Raw genomic sequence first — 15,775 nt, forward strand, 5'->3', positions numbered from 1 at the left:
AAAACCACAGTTACACTGTAGAATGGTAGTTGCCAGGGACTGGGGTGAGGGGGAAATAGGGAGTTGTTATTTAATGAGAGTAGAGTTTCAGTTTTGCAAGATGAAAAATTCTGGAGGTCTATTTTGCGACAGTGTGATGTACTTAATGCTACTAAACTATACATTTTTAAAGGGTTAGGATGGTAAACTTTATGTTATGTATTTTTTACCCAGTTAAAAAATTTTGATACCACTTCACACCCACTAGGATGGCAATAATAAAAAACATAATAACAAGTGTTGGTGAGGATGTGGGAAAACTGGAACACCATACATTGCTGGTAAGAACATAAAATGGTGCAGCTGCTTTGAAAACAGTTGGGAAGTTCCTCAAAATGTTCATTGTAGAATTTTGATATGAACCAGCACTTCCACTTGTAGGTATATAGCCAAGATTAATGAAAACATATGTCCATGTGAAAACTTGTAGCCAATGTCCACAGCAGCATTTTTCATAATAGCCAAAAAGTGAAAAAAATCTAAACGTCCATAAATTGATGAATGGATAAACACAGTGTGGTATACCTATGCAATGGAATATTATTTGGCAATAAAAAGAAATAAAATACTGATTTATGCTATAACATGGATGAACCTTAAAAACATTATGCTAAGTAATGTTCTGTGGCCAGTCAAAAAAGGCCACATACTGTGTGTGATTCCATTTGTGATTCTACATGTGATTCCATTCCATGTAATGTCCAGGACAGGCAAATCTATACTATAAAAAAGTAAATCGGTGGTTGCATAGGGCTGGGGAAACATGGCAGGGATTGGGGGTGATGGCTAATGCACACAGGGTTTTTCGTGTGGGTAATCAAAATGTTCTAATATTGACTGTAGGGGTGGTTGGAAAGCTTTGTGAGTATATTAAACCCTTGAATGGGGCAATTGTATTGATATGGTATTTAAACTATATCTCTATTAAGCTGTTAAAAAGAAAAAAAAGGCAAAAACAAAAAAGGCCATGCAGCTTTTGCCTTGTTCACTAAAAACACTTACTCTTGGAATCCTGAGCCCCCATTTAAGAAATGACTATCCTGAGGCCACCTGGCTGTGACAAAGTCCAAGCCACATGGAGAGGCCACAAGGTGTCCTAGCTTGGCCCGGCTTTCAAGTCATCACAGCCCAGGCACCAAATATGTAAATGAAGAGCCTTCAGATGATTTTAGTCCTCTGGACCTTGAGTCACTTTAGTCATTTGGGTCTTCCCAACTAAGGTCCCAGACAGGCCCATCCCTGCCATATCCGGTCCCAATACCTGACTACACAATCTGTGAGTATAATAAAATGGTGATGCTTTTATACAACTCCATTTTGGGATGGTTTGTAAAGCCTACGCTTCTGGTTTTCCTCCTACCTCACCGTCTACTTCTCAGTGTACTTGTTCCTCCCAATCTCCCTGAATGCTGGAGTATCCCCCCTCAGTCCATGGACCACTTCTATTCCTGTGCTCACGTCGTCGGTGATCTCATGCAGACTCATGGCTTTAAATGCCATGCTGATGACATCGCATCAAGAAAAGATGAAATCTGTCAGCCAGATCTTTCCCCTGAACTTCAGAGTACTATATTCACCTGCTTATTTGAGATCCCTACTTGGATTTCCAACTGGCATCCAAAATGGAACAAAAACAAAATTGCTCTTTTCCTCCAAACCTACCTTTTCCCAATTGTTTCCGTCTCAGTAAATTGCCCCTCTCAGCCTTGCAGGGGTTAAGGCGTCTTTGTCTAGATATACATAGCTCACTTCCTGGCCTTCTACAGGTCTCTATTATCCTGGTGAGGCCTTCCTTGACCATCGTATTTGAAGTAGAATCCTCACTTCCATCCTTCACATTCCCGACTCATTCATCCCAGCTTTGATTTTCTCCATAGCACTTAATCTCCACCTGATATATGGTATTGCTTACTAATTTCTCTCTCTCTCTACTAGAACGTAAGGCCTATGAAGGCACGGGTTTTTGCCTATTTTTTTTTACTGCCGTATTCTCATGCCCACACAACGTGTAATGTCTTTGGCACTCGTTAATTTTTCAATTACTGAATGAATAATTAAATGAGTTCAGGGAGCAAACAGAGATGAGATCAATAACACAAGCAGTGTTGGCCTCAGAAGTATCAATATATATATAATATACCTCCTCTTTGGAGGAAGAGAGAAAAGAATGTCTACTGGCTTTGAACATCTAAACAAAGCAGTAATGGTAATACCTGTCACACATAGAGCTTACTATATGCTATGCCCAGGTCTAAGCACTTCACATGTATTAACTGGTATAAAACTCAACAGCCTATAGTTAGGTTCTATTATCACTATTTTTCTAGATGAGGAAACTGATCAGAGTGAGTGAGGTTAAATAATTTGTCCAAGGGACAAGTGGCAGAGCTGGGAAAAAACCCAAGATATATGACTTTGGGGGTCTATCATCTTCACCTACCTTTTTTGGTGTGTGTGTGTGCGGTACGCGGGCCTCTCACTGTTGCGGCCTCTTCCGTTGCGAAGCACAGGCTCCAGATGCGCAGGCTCAGCGGCCATGGCTCACGGGCCCAGCCGCTCCGCGGCACGTGGGATCTTCCCGAACCGGGGCACGAACCCGTGCCCCCTGCATCGGCAGGCGGACTCTCAACCACTGCACCACCAGGGAAGCCCTTCACCTACCTTTTGAAGGTTCTTTTCTGAAAGTGAGACAGCAGTGGTGGGGTACAAAACTTGACAAGAGTGGAACAGAAATAGCTATTGGGAGTTCGGTAGGGGGTCCATTAGGAAAACAATAAAAGGATTGTTGAGCAGCAGTGAAGTCCTGGAAGCAACTAAGCAGAGAGGCTTCATGGTGGACTCCATAAATTGGTTAGACCACTTGACCTTCTGTGGTAACAGCAGGAAAGAAGCATAGTTGAGGTAAGCCAAGCTTGTGGGTTGCTGGGGCAGGTAGAGTGGAGAGGCCAAGAAAGCAAGGCAACATGGTAACACATTTGAAACAGCTGAGCCAGCAACCCAGGAGCAAGTTCATGAATTATTAGAATAGACTCAGGGACCCAGGAACTAGAGGTCATGATGACAAGAGAGAAACGATTCAGGAGAAATATAATATAGGGAGATATGAAAAGAGAGGGGAATTCAGTGCTCAAAATCTAGGTAATGGAGTTAGGGAATTATCCAGTGGAATAAGGGCCATCTGAGGCAGGAATGAGTAGAAGAGGCTGAAATCACCTCCACCGACGCTTCCTAAACCCCAGATTACCTATATCGATGCTACAAATTCCCACAAGCCAAGACAAAATTTCATTCCACAATTAATGAGGCTTAAAAAATACAATAGTCCCAGTGGGAGAGAATTCACGATTATCTGTGATGTGATGACATGATTTGTGTTGTGTCCTTAAGCAACAGTTTTTAAGTTCCTCCCCTAGAGCTGGTTTCGACATTAAGAACCCTCATAGGTACCAAGTTGGGAAGAAAGGGTCACTGAAGGAGGAGGTGGCTACTCACCTATCAGGTCTGCTTAATGTATTCCTGGTTGAGATTTCTGGAAAGTACCAACTACTCTACATAAAGCAAATGTTTTATCTAATGATCCGTAAAATAAATAAAATGCTTTTGTAGATGTTCTCACAAGATGTCCCTTATTCACTGCGATTGGCAAATTCTGCCATAAGCCTCTAAGACACACTGTACTTGTTTTTACTTGATTACTTACCAAATTCCTCATATTTATTACTACTGAGGTCAGGGAAAACAATTCCTTTAGTTGCAGCAAGGGGAGCTAAGGGCAAATCATCTTTAAGAGTTATGAAAAATAATGGGTGAATGGATAAATGAAATGTGGTATATACATATAATGGAATATTATTCAGTCTTAAAAAGGCAGGAAATTCTGATACATGCTGCAACACAGAGGAACCTTGAAAACATTGTACTCAATGAAATAAGCCAGACACAAAAGGACAAATATTGTATGATTCCATGTATATGAAGTACCTAGAATAGTCAAATTCATAGAGACAGAAAGTAGAATGGTGGTTGCCCAGGAGCTGAAGGGAGGGGTAATGGGGAGTTACTGTTTGATGGGTATAGAGTTTCAGTCTGGGATGATGGAAAAATTCTGAAGATGGATACTGGTGGTGGTCACATAACAATGTGAAAGTACTTAATGCCACCAAATTGTATACTTAAGAATGGTTAAAATGGTAAATTTTATGTTATGTATATTTTACTACAATAAAAAAAAGTTATGAAAAATGGAATAAGATTGCAGGTGGAAGCTATCTCAGAAGAGAAAGCAACCATGTATCTAGGACAGTTTAGGTACACATAGATCTGTAAAGGGAAGCAGGATGGATAGGATGGGCAAAATGATCCCTGAGTATTCCCCCAACTGACCTACAAAGTGAATTTCCCAGATGAACTGCTATACAGCTAGCCAAATGCAGTAGGGACTGTAGCATTTGACCACCCTGCTTCCAGGGACAGAATTAGAACAGGGTCTTAGGAATTACTAAGATAGGGATGTGCTTCTAATAAGCCATCAATGCTTCTGTTAGGGACAAATACTTGGAGGTCAGGAGCCTTGTCTGATTCTTTGTAGCCCAGACTCCCAAAAGGTATCTGGCCCCTAGAAGGTATTTAGTACATAGCTATTGGACATAGATGAAATTTGATTTGGTTTATAAAATGGAGAATAGGTAATGTCTTTTTGAGAGTGTTATATTTGATGGGAATGAAATAATAGTACAGAAACACACTGATACAAAGATAAGGCATTATTCTTAATACAAACAGGACAAATGAGGTTTGGAAATCTCCCTGCATGTCACAGTTTATTTGCCATGATCTAATTTCTTAGTGAGTTAGAGGTAATTTCCACTGAAGAAACAGGAAGCTCTGATTTACTTTTTTCTTCTTAGTCATCTTGGGAAAAGTGGGGAATGGGGCTTTTTTGACTATCAGGTTACTCAACTCTTAAGAGGGTGTAACAAAGGATGAACAAAGTGATTTACTATTCAGAAGGACATGGGGTTTACTTAGAATAAAAAACACCCTAGAAAAAAAGAGTCACTTGTTTCTTTTAGTGATTTTTCTGGCTCTAAACCCCTTCAGTTTTGATGGGTTCGTGTGCAGGAGGAACTCTAAGGTAAGGCATTGAGAGCCTCGCAGATCTTCCCTGGTAGGTCACATCCAGCTACTCTAATCATATTGGACAATACATTTAATTATCCAATAAATTTTATTATCCATGTTTTATATATCTGCTTCCTATAAATGAGTATCATTTAAGTCTATGATACACTGAGAACAGTCAAGAATTGTTTCTTGCATTTATGATTTAAGAAGCTATATTTAAAGATTAAGACTTGTGTTTATGTGACTATAATTATAAGGAAAATTAGAAACCGAACAGCTGGATATTTATAAAAACGGATATTTCAGGAAAGGATTTAAAGTTAGAAGCCCTTTCCAACTCTTTTGTAAACCAGAGAACATACAATTATTTTAAGAAGGATTTCATTTTTACCCAACTGCATTCTAGATTTCATCAAAGGAAAAACATTCAGAAATCTTAAGACTTTTACTTCCTCGAATTTTAGATGGATTGCTTTTCAGAATTTTTCTAATCAACATTACGTGAAATCCTCTAGCTGATAAAAGGCCAAATGTTTACATTCTTCTCAAGAGGTTGAATGAATTTTTATGCATTGACCCAGAATGGGATTCCAGTATTTGCCATACTGAACAGCAAGGAATAATTAATTTTCACCATCCATGTACCGTACGAATATGAAGTTAAAATAGAATTTTCACTGACGGTTAACACTGTAGATTCCATGTTATGATTAGTTCCAAGAACACAAGAACACTGCATCTTCAGTGGGAAGTGTACTTCTCAGTTGTAACAACATCCTCAGAGACTTTTCAGTTTGTCTTTACCTTGCTCTTTTTGACTGCAAAGTGCAAAAGATTCTCGAACGAACTGCCTGCACATTGGGCACTGCTGAAAATACTTAACACAGCCATCACACAAGCACGTATGTCTACATGGCAACAGCACCCAGTTCACGGTCCCATTCTGGCAAACCACGCAGTCCTTGCTATTCTCTTCTGGAGGCTCCATTTCACTTTCAGATAGTCCAGCCTTTTCCAGCAAACTTCGGTCTGTGTTTTTTTCCTCTGGAGAGGAACTGCTGGAGGGAGTGGAATTATTATTTGCCGACATGAAAAGTTGCTGAAAATCAAAGAAACACATGTAAAGATATTACAAATGACAATTACGCTTCAAATCCGGGGGTCATAAGACGTGCTAAAAATTTATGAGCTAGCAAATCCAGTAACAAATAATAGCTAACTTCTATGATAACTAACTGAAAAATATTATCTCTTTATAGATAGTCATTCTTTGAAACTCTGCAAACAAAAAAGACAGAGGATAAAGACTAGAGGGTACAACTTACCTTAAGATCATGAAATTGACCTTGAGCCAGGAGTAAATATTGATACAATATTCTACAGGAGAGTTTATAAGTCTCATCAGGAATATGAATTACTGACACCATGGAAATCTAAGATAAAAATTGAACACCAGTCAGTACATACCTCCTTATATTATTTCACAGATATGTGAAAAATACTTCTCAAATAAAAATAAGAGGTTGATAAATTAGAAAACTTACAATAAGTTCCTTAAATCACAGTCACAAAAGAGGACCCAGTTACATATTTTTACCAGAATTATTTTATTTATACTCAAATTTACAAATTCAATGTTATTTCAGCAAAAATAGCAATTAGTTTTTATACAGCTGTATAAGTTGACTAAAATTTTCAATATGAAAAATAAAACATAAGAACAGCTAGGAAAGGGGCTTCCCTGGTGGCGCAGTGGTTAAGAATCCTCCTGCTAATGCGGGACACGGGTTCGAGCCCTGGTCCAGGAAGATCCCACATGCCACAGAGCAGCTAAGCCCATGCACCACAACTACTGAGCCCGCGAGCCACAACTACTGAGCCTGCGCTCTAGAGCCCATGAGCCACAACTACTGAGCCCTCACACCACAACTACTGCAGCCCACGCGCCTAGAGACTGTGCTCCGCAACAAGAGAAGCCACCGCGATGAAAAGCCCGCGCACCGCAACGAAGAGTAGTCCCTGCTCGTTTCAATGAGAGAAAGCCCATGTGGAGCAACAAAGACCCAATGCAGCCAAAAATGAATAAATAAATTTTAAAAAAAAGAATAGCTAGGGCAATATTGAAAAGAAAGCTATGAGAGGGACTAAGCTCAGTCAGATATTAAAGCATACTACAAAGCCTCTAAAATTAAAACAGTGTGGTACTGGCACATGAATAGACAGGTGGATGGAACAGAATAAACAGTCCAGAAACAGACATAACTATATATACAAATATGACAAAAGTAGCATCTCAAATCATTAAACAAAGAGAGCCTTCTTAATAAAAAGTATTGGGGCAACTGGATATCTGTTTGGAAAAATATAAAATTAGATGCATTCCTCATTCCATACATAAGAATAAACTCCAAAAGCATAAGAAATCTAATTGTGAAAAATAAAACTAAACAAGTACTAGGAAAAACATGTGAATTTCTTTTTAGTTTCAGTGTAGAAAAAGACTTTCGAACTATGACCCAAACCCAGAGGCAGATAAATTTGACAAACCTAACTACATAAAAATATAAAATTTGCATGACAAAAAGCACTATAAGCAAAGTCAAAAGACATATGACAAGCTGAAATATATATTCACAACGTATATCACAGACTAGGGGTTAATATCTCTAATTTATAAAGAACTTTTAAAAATTGAAGAAAAAGTGAATAAAAATCCTATAGAGAAATGGGCAAAAGACATGAACAGATAATATACAAAAAGATAAAAACATGGTCCTTAGCCATATTAAAAGATGTTCATTTCACTCACAATATGATAAATGAAAATTAAAACTTGACTGAGATATAATTTCTTTCTCATCAGGTTAACGATAATTGAAAAGCTTGTCAGTACACTCTATGGAGAAGTCATCACTCTCATATACTGCTGGTGGAAATGTGTTAAAAAAAAAAATACAACTCCAAAGGTACAATTCCAATGGAGGGGAATTTGGCAGTATGTAACAGAAAGAAATGTATTTACTTAGCCTTCAACCACATAACCTCAACAATGTTAAAATACGGACACACAGGTTATTCAGTGCAAGATTATCTGTTATTGCAGAATACTGGAAACTACCTGAATGTCCAACCACAGGAGATTGGCTGAATAACTGTCATACATGGATACCCTACATACAATAAAGTGCTAGGCAGCTATAAGTGAAAAAAGCAAGAACATGTATAGTATATATAGGGTGCTACCTTTTGTGTAAGAAAGAAGGAAAAATAAGAAGAAACAGAAAGATATCTGTATTTTCTTATCATTACAATAAGAAACATAGGAAGGATAAACCGGAAAACAACTTGATTATCTGTACAAGAATTGGGGTGTATGAGAATGGGGGTAAGGGATGAAAGCAACATCTGAGTATACCACTTTATATAGTTTTTTGACTTTTGAGAGAACTAATCTGAGTAATTCATGGACACAGTTTTTGACTATAAATCCTCAGTTTGGGGCAGGAAATAAGGAAAGGGCAGTTTGAGGACGAAAATAATCATATTCAGTAATGAATTATAAACCACTGGGGGAAAAAGGAATTCATGAGGCCATGAGGATAACAAATAGATAAACAAAGAGGTAAATCGGAGGACTCTTGCTTGTAATAGAATGCTGAGGGCTGACTGGAGGGCTGGAGTTGGAAAATAATCCTTTTTTTTTTTTTTTTTTTTGCGGTACGCGGGCCTCTCACTCTTGTGGCCTCTCCCGTTGTGGAGCACAGACTCCGGACGCGCAGGCTCAGCGGCCATGGCTCACGGGCCCAGCCGCTCCACGGCATGTGGGATCTTCCCGGACCGGGGTACGAGCCCGTGTCCCCTGCATCGGCAAGCGGACTTTCAACCACTGCGCCACTAGGGAAGCCCTGGAAAATAATCATTTTGCAACCATCATGGTAAAGATGAAATCTGGTAAGAATCATTAATGGATATTAAATCCAGGGGGAAATTTTACTAAAGAACAGGATATTTGTATGGTCTTAAAGTGCCTCCCCACACACTGCTTATTACTTGCAAGGGAGAGAAAAAAAAAGGAAACAGTGGAAAATTGGATAACACCTTGACTGAGAGATCAAAATTTACATCACTAATGAGGGAAAAGAACCTCCCATTCTTCTACAGGCGATGCCCTGAAACGCACACATCATCAACTGCGTGGTACACTGGCTGAGAATGCTCAACTCCAATCTAATCATGATGAAACATCAGACAAAATGAGAAATGTTCTATTTTACAAAAACAGTGTGTGCATGTGACTCTATTCTTCAAAAATGCTAATGTCATAAAAGACAAAAGAAAGGCTATGGAAATGTTTCAGATTAAAGGAGGTTAAAGATACATGACAAATACAACATCTGACTCTAGACTAGAATCTGTACTGGAGGGGAAAACATGTTGTAAAGAATACTGTTAGACGTACTGACAAATTGGAATATATATTATAATAGATTAGATAAAATATTATATCAATGTTAGCTTTATAAAGTAGATAACCATATTGTAGTTATACAAGAGAATATCCCCATTATTAGGAAAACACGCTGAAGTATTTGGGTGTAAAGAATCATCATGTATACAACTTATTCTCAATTCATTAAAAAAATATATATACACATACACCCATAAATATATATGTGGGCAAATAGTGAAAATGGTGCAAATGTTAACAATTAACAATAGGAGATCAGGGTAAAGGGTATATGGATGTTCTTCTACTTTTTTATTTTTGCAAGTTTTTGAAATTATGTCCATAAAGAAAGTTAAAAAACCACAACAACAACCCTATTATGGTTGTAAACATACAAGATCCTTTACAGCCTTATAAGGATTTATTAATTTGGCAGTGACTTCAGAGGCTTTTAATACTAAATCAAAACGACAGGATTGGTAAAAGATAGTAATGTTATCGCCCACTACTAACAATCCTGCCATTTAATTTAACATGAAAAGCCTCTGAAGCTACTATCATGCTAGTTATGAATATATATATATAGTTGTAGATTAACATTTGATATGGAAAAGATGTTTAAAACATACTATTAAATGAAAGCAGATCCCAAAATAGTATGGACAATTTGATTCCATTTTTGTTTTAAAATTACATACATAAAGGTCTAGAAAGATACAAATATTCACAGTGGTTATCTTTGGATGATAGAATACAGGTGATTTTCCTTTTTTCCCTTTTGGCTTATCTAGATTTTCTACTTCTATTTCCTGCCACAAACATGTATCATTTCAGTAGTACAGAAAATAAACTAGTATAATTTAGTAAAAATGAAAAAAAAATTAAGTCAAGGTCTTGCAGTGACAATCCCTACTTTCCTTAACTACCTAAAATAACAAACTGGTTCCTAACTACACAATCTGAATGTAATTTATTACTGTTACAATAGGAGTGAGAGAGTTAAAAAATTTCTTTTTTAGATTTAGAATTTCTGACCCCAGATAAAATACTGAAAAACCAAATGCCCAATTTGCTTTTAAGATTAAGAACAGAGAACATTCATACAAAATATACCAATATGCTTTAGTGCCAGTGTTAGGCCCCACCTGAGAGATAAGAAAGCGAGAAGCAAGGATTAACAGGAAAAAAAGAAGGGAACCTACTGATAAGAACAGAAGATACAGAGAAGGACCCAGGCAGGGAGGTGTATACAAAGGACCTGAGAGCCAGGTACTTTGTCTGCCCTGTGGGAATAAGCCTCCCCCAACCACAGCCGGGCCAGTAGACTTCATTCCAGTTGCATCAGGGACCTGAGAGCAAATCTTTCCCTGTTTAGAATGCCACTGAACTGTACACTGAAAAGTGGTTAAAATGGTCAACTTTATGTTATATGTATTTTACACCTCCCAACACCAAACACACACACACACACACACACACACACTCACTCTCTCTCGCTCTCTCACACTCCTTCTCTGTTTAGACTGAGGAGGAAAGTTAGAAAATAAGGAAGAGTCTGAGTACTCACGTTGACAAAGAGCACCAGCAGCGAGAGGGAAAGGAACCACAGGGGAAGCTGAGAGGAAGGTGACAGATCTGACCCTTTCTGTTTCGAATGAAAGGAAAGAAGTAGGGGAGCTTAGAAGAGATGGGGGACACAGTGGTGAGAGAAGGGCTATCTTGCCCAGGTAGGCAGAGTGAAGGACGGAAAGGCTGGACATAGCAAACACCAACTTAATAGGTCTTATTTATCTTCAGTTGAAAAGAGTGGGAGGGCCGAAGGGAGGGAGAGGGGAGACAACCAGAAGAGCTCTCCTATGGACTATTCAGGAGCTTGGCTGTGAGGCTCTATATGGCTCACTAACACTGCTTGGTATGACTTTTTTTTTCACTTATCAAATTTACTGAGCACCTATTGTGTTTCAGGCACTCTGTTAGGTTCTGGAAATACACTGCTGTTAGTATGACTTTTATTTGGAAAAAACAAACTGACTTCAGCTCAATGGAACTTCAATTTGATAAAATTAACCCCGCTCCCCAAAAAACTACAGAGGCATAACTTATTGAGCAGGGTCTAGATCTCCCAGTTAGGGTGTGCACCTTCTAAAGCTCAATGTGTGCTCGTTTTGGTGAGATACTCCTGTTAAAAACAAAGCATACTGCCACAGGACTACAAAGGCTCAGAATCGAGCCCTGCTTCCATCTCTTATTTCCTGAATGCCTGGGAGTTTTCTTTAGTCTCTTTCAGTGTCTATAAGACAGATGCCCTAACACACAAAGTTGTTGGAAGGAATAAATATGTTAATGGTAGCGAATGTACTTTGTATGTTACGAAGTGTCATAAAAATGTTACCATATCTTTATTCATCAACATATCTATTTCATGCACTTCAGAAAAGTAGTAAATTGTGTATAAAGCCATTCTAATCATGATAGGATTTCACCAAAAGTTTATTTCACGTACAAGCTTCTACCATACTTATAGGAATGTCAGGCTCAGGACCTTTTAGACCTCTAACATGGTTTTATCTTCCTAATTGGGATAAACTACCAGACTAAAGAAATAATTAGCACATAATGAGAAAAGGAGATTAAAATAATACTGAAAATATAAGGACCAAACACATATAAGATGTAGGTGCAGCAGGGGCTATGATGGAACCAAGATGACTGCAAACATGCAAAGAAAAGAGTGGATACTGTCTTAAAATCAAGCCCTTCAGATCATTACAATGCTTATTTATCAGTGCTAAAAATGCTAGGAATAAACATGCTTCCCAACAGACCTTTTTCTATGTGGCAAAAATGACAGAATATAGGATGATGAAATTAATGTAATTCAACTCTATCTTTCATTTTCTAAATAAAATCATATTCTTGCAATCCATATGGAAAAAAACAAGTCATGCTCTGAAGGAGCATTACACATATAAAACGCATACAAGTGTACTTCCCATGTATTCATTTTCCAAAAAAAATGTGTCCAGGCCAAACGTATATCCTCAGAAATTAAAATAAACCTTTTTCTATTTCACCAAATAATTAAGACCCATCATCCAAATCACTTAAAAGTTAATGTTTCCACAATTTTAAAATTACTTACAATATCATAAATTTCTCGGTTATCTTCATCAGCTAGGGTCAACAGTGCTACCAATGGATAGCGAGATCTGGGCACTGTACCAAAGTCTTCAATTTTAGTATCTTTTGGTAACTGGCAATATATTTCTTCTTTGCTGTCCTTTTTAATACTTTTTGAAGATGTAAAGAGAAATTGCCACTATAAGCAAAAATACAATATACCAAAGGGGATAAATAATAACTTAGCAACACTATTTTATCCATAAAAAGTCTAAGGTCTAAAATTTTCATGTGCTAATGGATATATCAGATAAAAGGATACAAATACTGCTCTTGATAGAGATATTCACTATACAGAGCATCTTCTAATGCTTGAGGAGTGTTTATTCGGAAGCAATGAAAGTGCTTCTTCAGAGCTTCATATAATTTTTGAACACTGCACCCCCAGTAGCAAGTAAGGAGGCTATCTTCAAGGCAATCTGTTGTCAAAGTTATGCCAGCTGTGGAAAACAAACGAGACAAAGAGAAGAAAATTACCTAATGCTATGTCTCTACAATTATACATAGCCAGTAACAAAAGCTTCCTGTTGGTTGCAGGCTGATGGCAGTTAAAGGAACTCATTAAAGGGTATGTGCCTATAAATGAAGGAAATGGTCTCTAAAACAAAAGATATAAAAACTTCAATGTCTACACAATTTTAAAGCGCTGTCAGTAAACTCTAATTTACATTATTTCATATTTATTCTTGGAAGTTACAAAGATTTTTTTTGATGACTTCAAGACTCTTCCCACATAAATTTAAAAAACTGAAATACAGTTCACTATTGATAACCTACCACTCTAATAGTGTATATAATCCTAACTACAAGAAGTAACAGAGCTGTCTCTAAAAGTGGATGCATACCACCCATGCGGTCCAGAAGATGATCAGTGGAGTAGGAAAAATATTAAGAAGAAATTGAGCCTTACTAACGTTAACATACTCATTGACAACACTGATATACTCTTGTCACACAGTTAATGTCCCATGTAATATGCAACATATCCTAAGGAAAGAGTGGAGATTCCAAAACATGGAGGGTTTAATAGTGTTGCCCTCATTCATTTGTTTGCTTTCAGCATAGTAAAATATATTACAATTTAAGTAAACCTGATTAAGTGGATATATAAGTTATAAAGTGGACATTCAAATTATCTTATATAGTTTTGCCTATTTACCTAACACTTACATAGGACTTACTATGCGCCACCTATATGATTTTTTCCCTTGCTCATTGCAGTTGTAGCAATATAAGTTCAAGGGCAGCAGCATCCAATGTCTCATACTGCTGGCAGTGCAAGCTGCAACATCTAGTGCTCAGTGGCCATGGCATACTTACCAGAGCAAAAGGGCATGGTTTTGGTCATTGTTCCTGGCTGTTCCTGGTCTCTGATTATGGCTCTCCAAACCTACGGACAATTCTGTAAGCTACTCAATGTCCTTGGAGTCATTTCTGTTGTTTGCAAATAGGAATTTTTATTGATACATTATGTATTTTTTAAAAGGTGATCAAGAGTATGAGTTGGAAGGAGATACACAAACACAAGCAGATGCTCTACAGCAGGGGTCCCCAACCCCGGGCCGTGGATGGGCAGCGGTCTGCCATAGCCTGTTAGGAACCAGGCCGCACAGCCGGAGATGAGCAGCAGGCGAGAGACAGAAGCTTCATCTGCCGCCCCCCATCGCTCGCGTTACCGCCTGAGCCATCCCCCCAACCCTGCCCCGTGGAAAAACTGTCTTCCATGAAACGGGTCCCTGGTGCCAAAAAGGTTGGGGACTGCTGCTCTACAGGACACCAAAAATTGAGCTTTACACTTTTCTTCTCACTATTCAGTAGTATGTATACAGAGTCTCAGATTCTGAACATGTACAGTAGCAGCAACACAGAGCAATTTCTAATCATTGTTAAGCAAAAATCTTAATTGGCAGGAATTTCACATAGGTAATTGGAACAGAATTTGATTTCAAATTTTTAAATAATGCCCAACATCAGGTATTAATTCAAGAATGGAAAATTCAATTAGTTATTTTTCTTGATTAACTATTGAATAGCTGAAGAGGAACACTCTATTAATACAAATTATATATATATATGTATATGTATACATATGTATTAAAATCACACATACTTTCCTCTATGTCACTAAAGAACCACAAAACATGAGGAAAGGAAAAAAAGTTGGACGTAGACAGGACAGGAAAAAATATAAAAGGCATATAAAGAAAAAGTAGAAAAAGAAAAAAAAAAGGAACCCAGAAAATGATTTCTTAATATTATTGTATTACTGGCAAAAATGCAAAAAAATGTGAGAAGATCTATGTTTAGAGCACTAGTTATAGCAAAATGCTGGAACCCACCCAAATATCTATCAATAAGGGATTAAATGAATAAAATATGGAATACTTTATTTTTGTTTAACATCTTTATTGGAGAATAACTGCTTTACAATGGTGTGTTAGTTTCTGCTTTATAACAAAGTGAATCAGCTATACATATACATATATCCCCGTAACTCCTCCCTCTTGCATCTCCCTCCCATCCTCCCTATCCCACCCCTCTAGGTGGTCACAAAGCACCGAGCTGATCTCCCTGTGCTATGCGGCTGCTTCCCAATAGCTATCTATTTTACATTTGGTAGTGTATATCTGTCCATGCTAGTCTCTCACTTCGTCCCAGCTTACCTTTCCCCCTCCCCGTGTCCTCAAGCACATTCTCTATGTCTGCATCTTTATTCCTGTCCTGCTCCTAGGTTCTTCAGAACCATTTTTTTTTTTAGATTCTGTATATATGTGTTAGCATACGGTATTTGTTTTTCTCTTCCTGACTTACTTCACTCTCTATGACAGACTCTAGCTCCATCCACCACACTACAAATAACTCAATTTCGTTTCTTTTTATGGCTGAGTAATATTCCATTGTATGTATGTACCACATCTTCTCTATCCATTCATCTGTCGATGGACGCTTAGGTTACTTCCATGTCCTGGCTACTGTAAATAGTGC

The 15,775-nt window shown here is 37.9% G+C and overlaps 1 protein-coding gene across 2 annotated transcripts in view; it reads right to left on the bottom strand.

Moving 5' to 3' along the window:
• Nucleotides 1-4,728: 4,728 nt before the first annotated feature.
• The window catches only part of CGRRF1 (cell growth regulator with ring finger domain 1), a 29,921-nt gene continuing 18,874 nt past the window's right edge, over nt 4,729-15,775 (bottom strand). For both annotated transcript variants that reach the window (XM_067735227.1, XM_067735238.1), the window contains exons 3-6: nt 13,053-13,230; nt 12,753-12,900; nt 6,489-6,596; nt 4,729-6,262 (exon numbers count right to left, since the gene is read on the bottom strand). In XM_067735227.1, the coding sequence (XP_067591328.1) occupies nt 5,942-6,262; nt 6,489-6,596; nt 12,753-12,900; nt 13,053-13,230 (755 nt within the window). In that variant the 3' untranslated portion in view covers nt 4,729-5,941. The remainder of the gene's footprint in view (nt 6,263-6,488; nt 6,597-12,752; nt 12,901-13,052; nt 13,231-15,775) is intronic.

The sequence above is a fragment of the Pseudorca crassidens genome, chromosome 1, assembly GCF_039906515.1.
Source record: "Pseudorca crassidens isolate mPseCra1 chromosome 1, mPseCra1.hap1, whole genome shotgun sequence".
NCBI classification, from domain to species: domain Eukaryota; kingdom Metazoa; phylum Chordata; class Mammalia; order Artiodactyla; family Delphinidae; genus Pseudorca; species Pseudorca crassidens.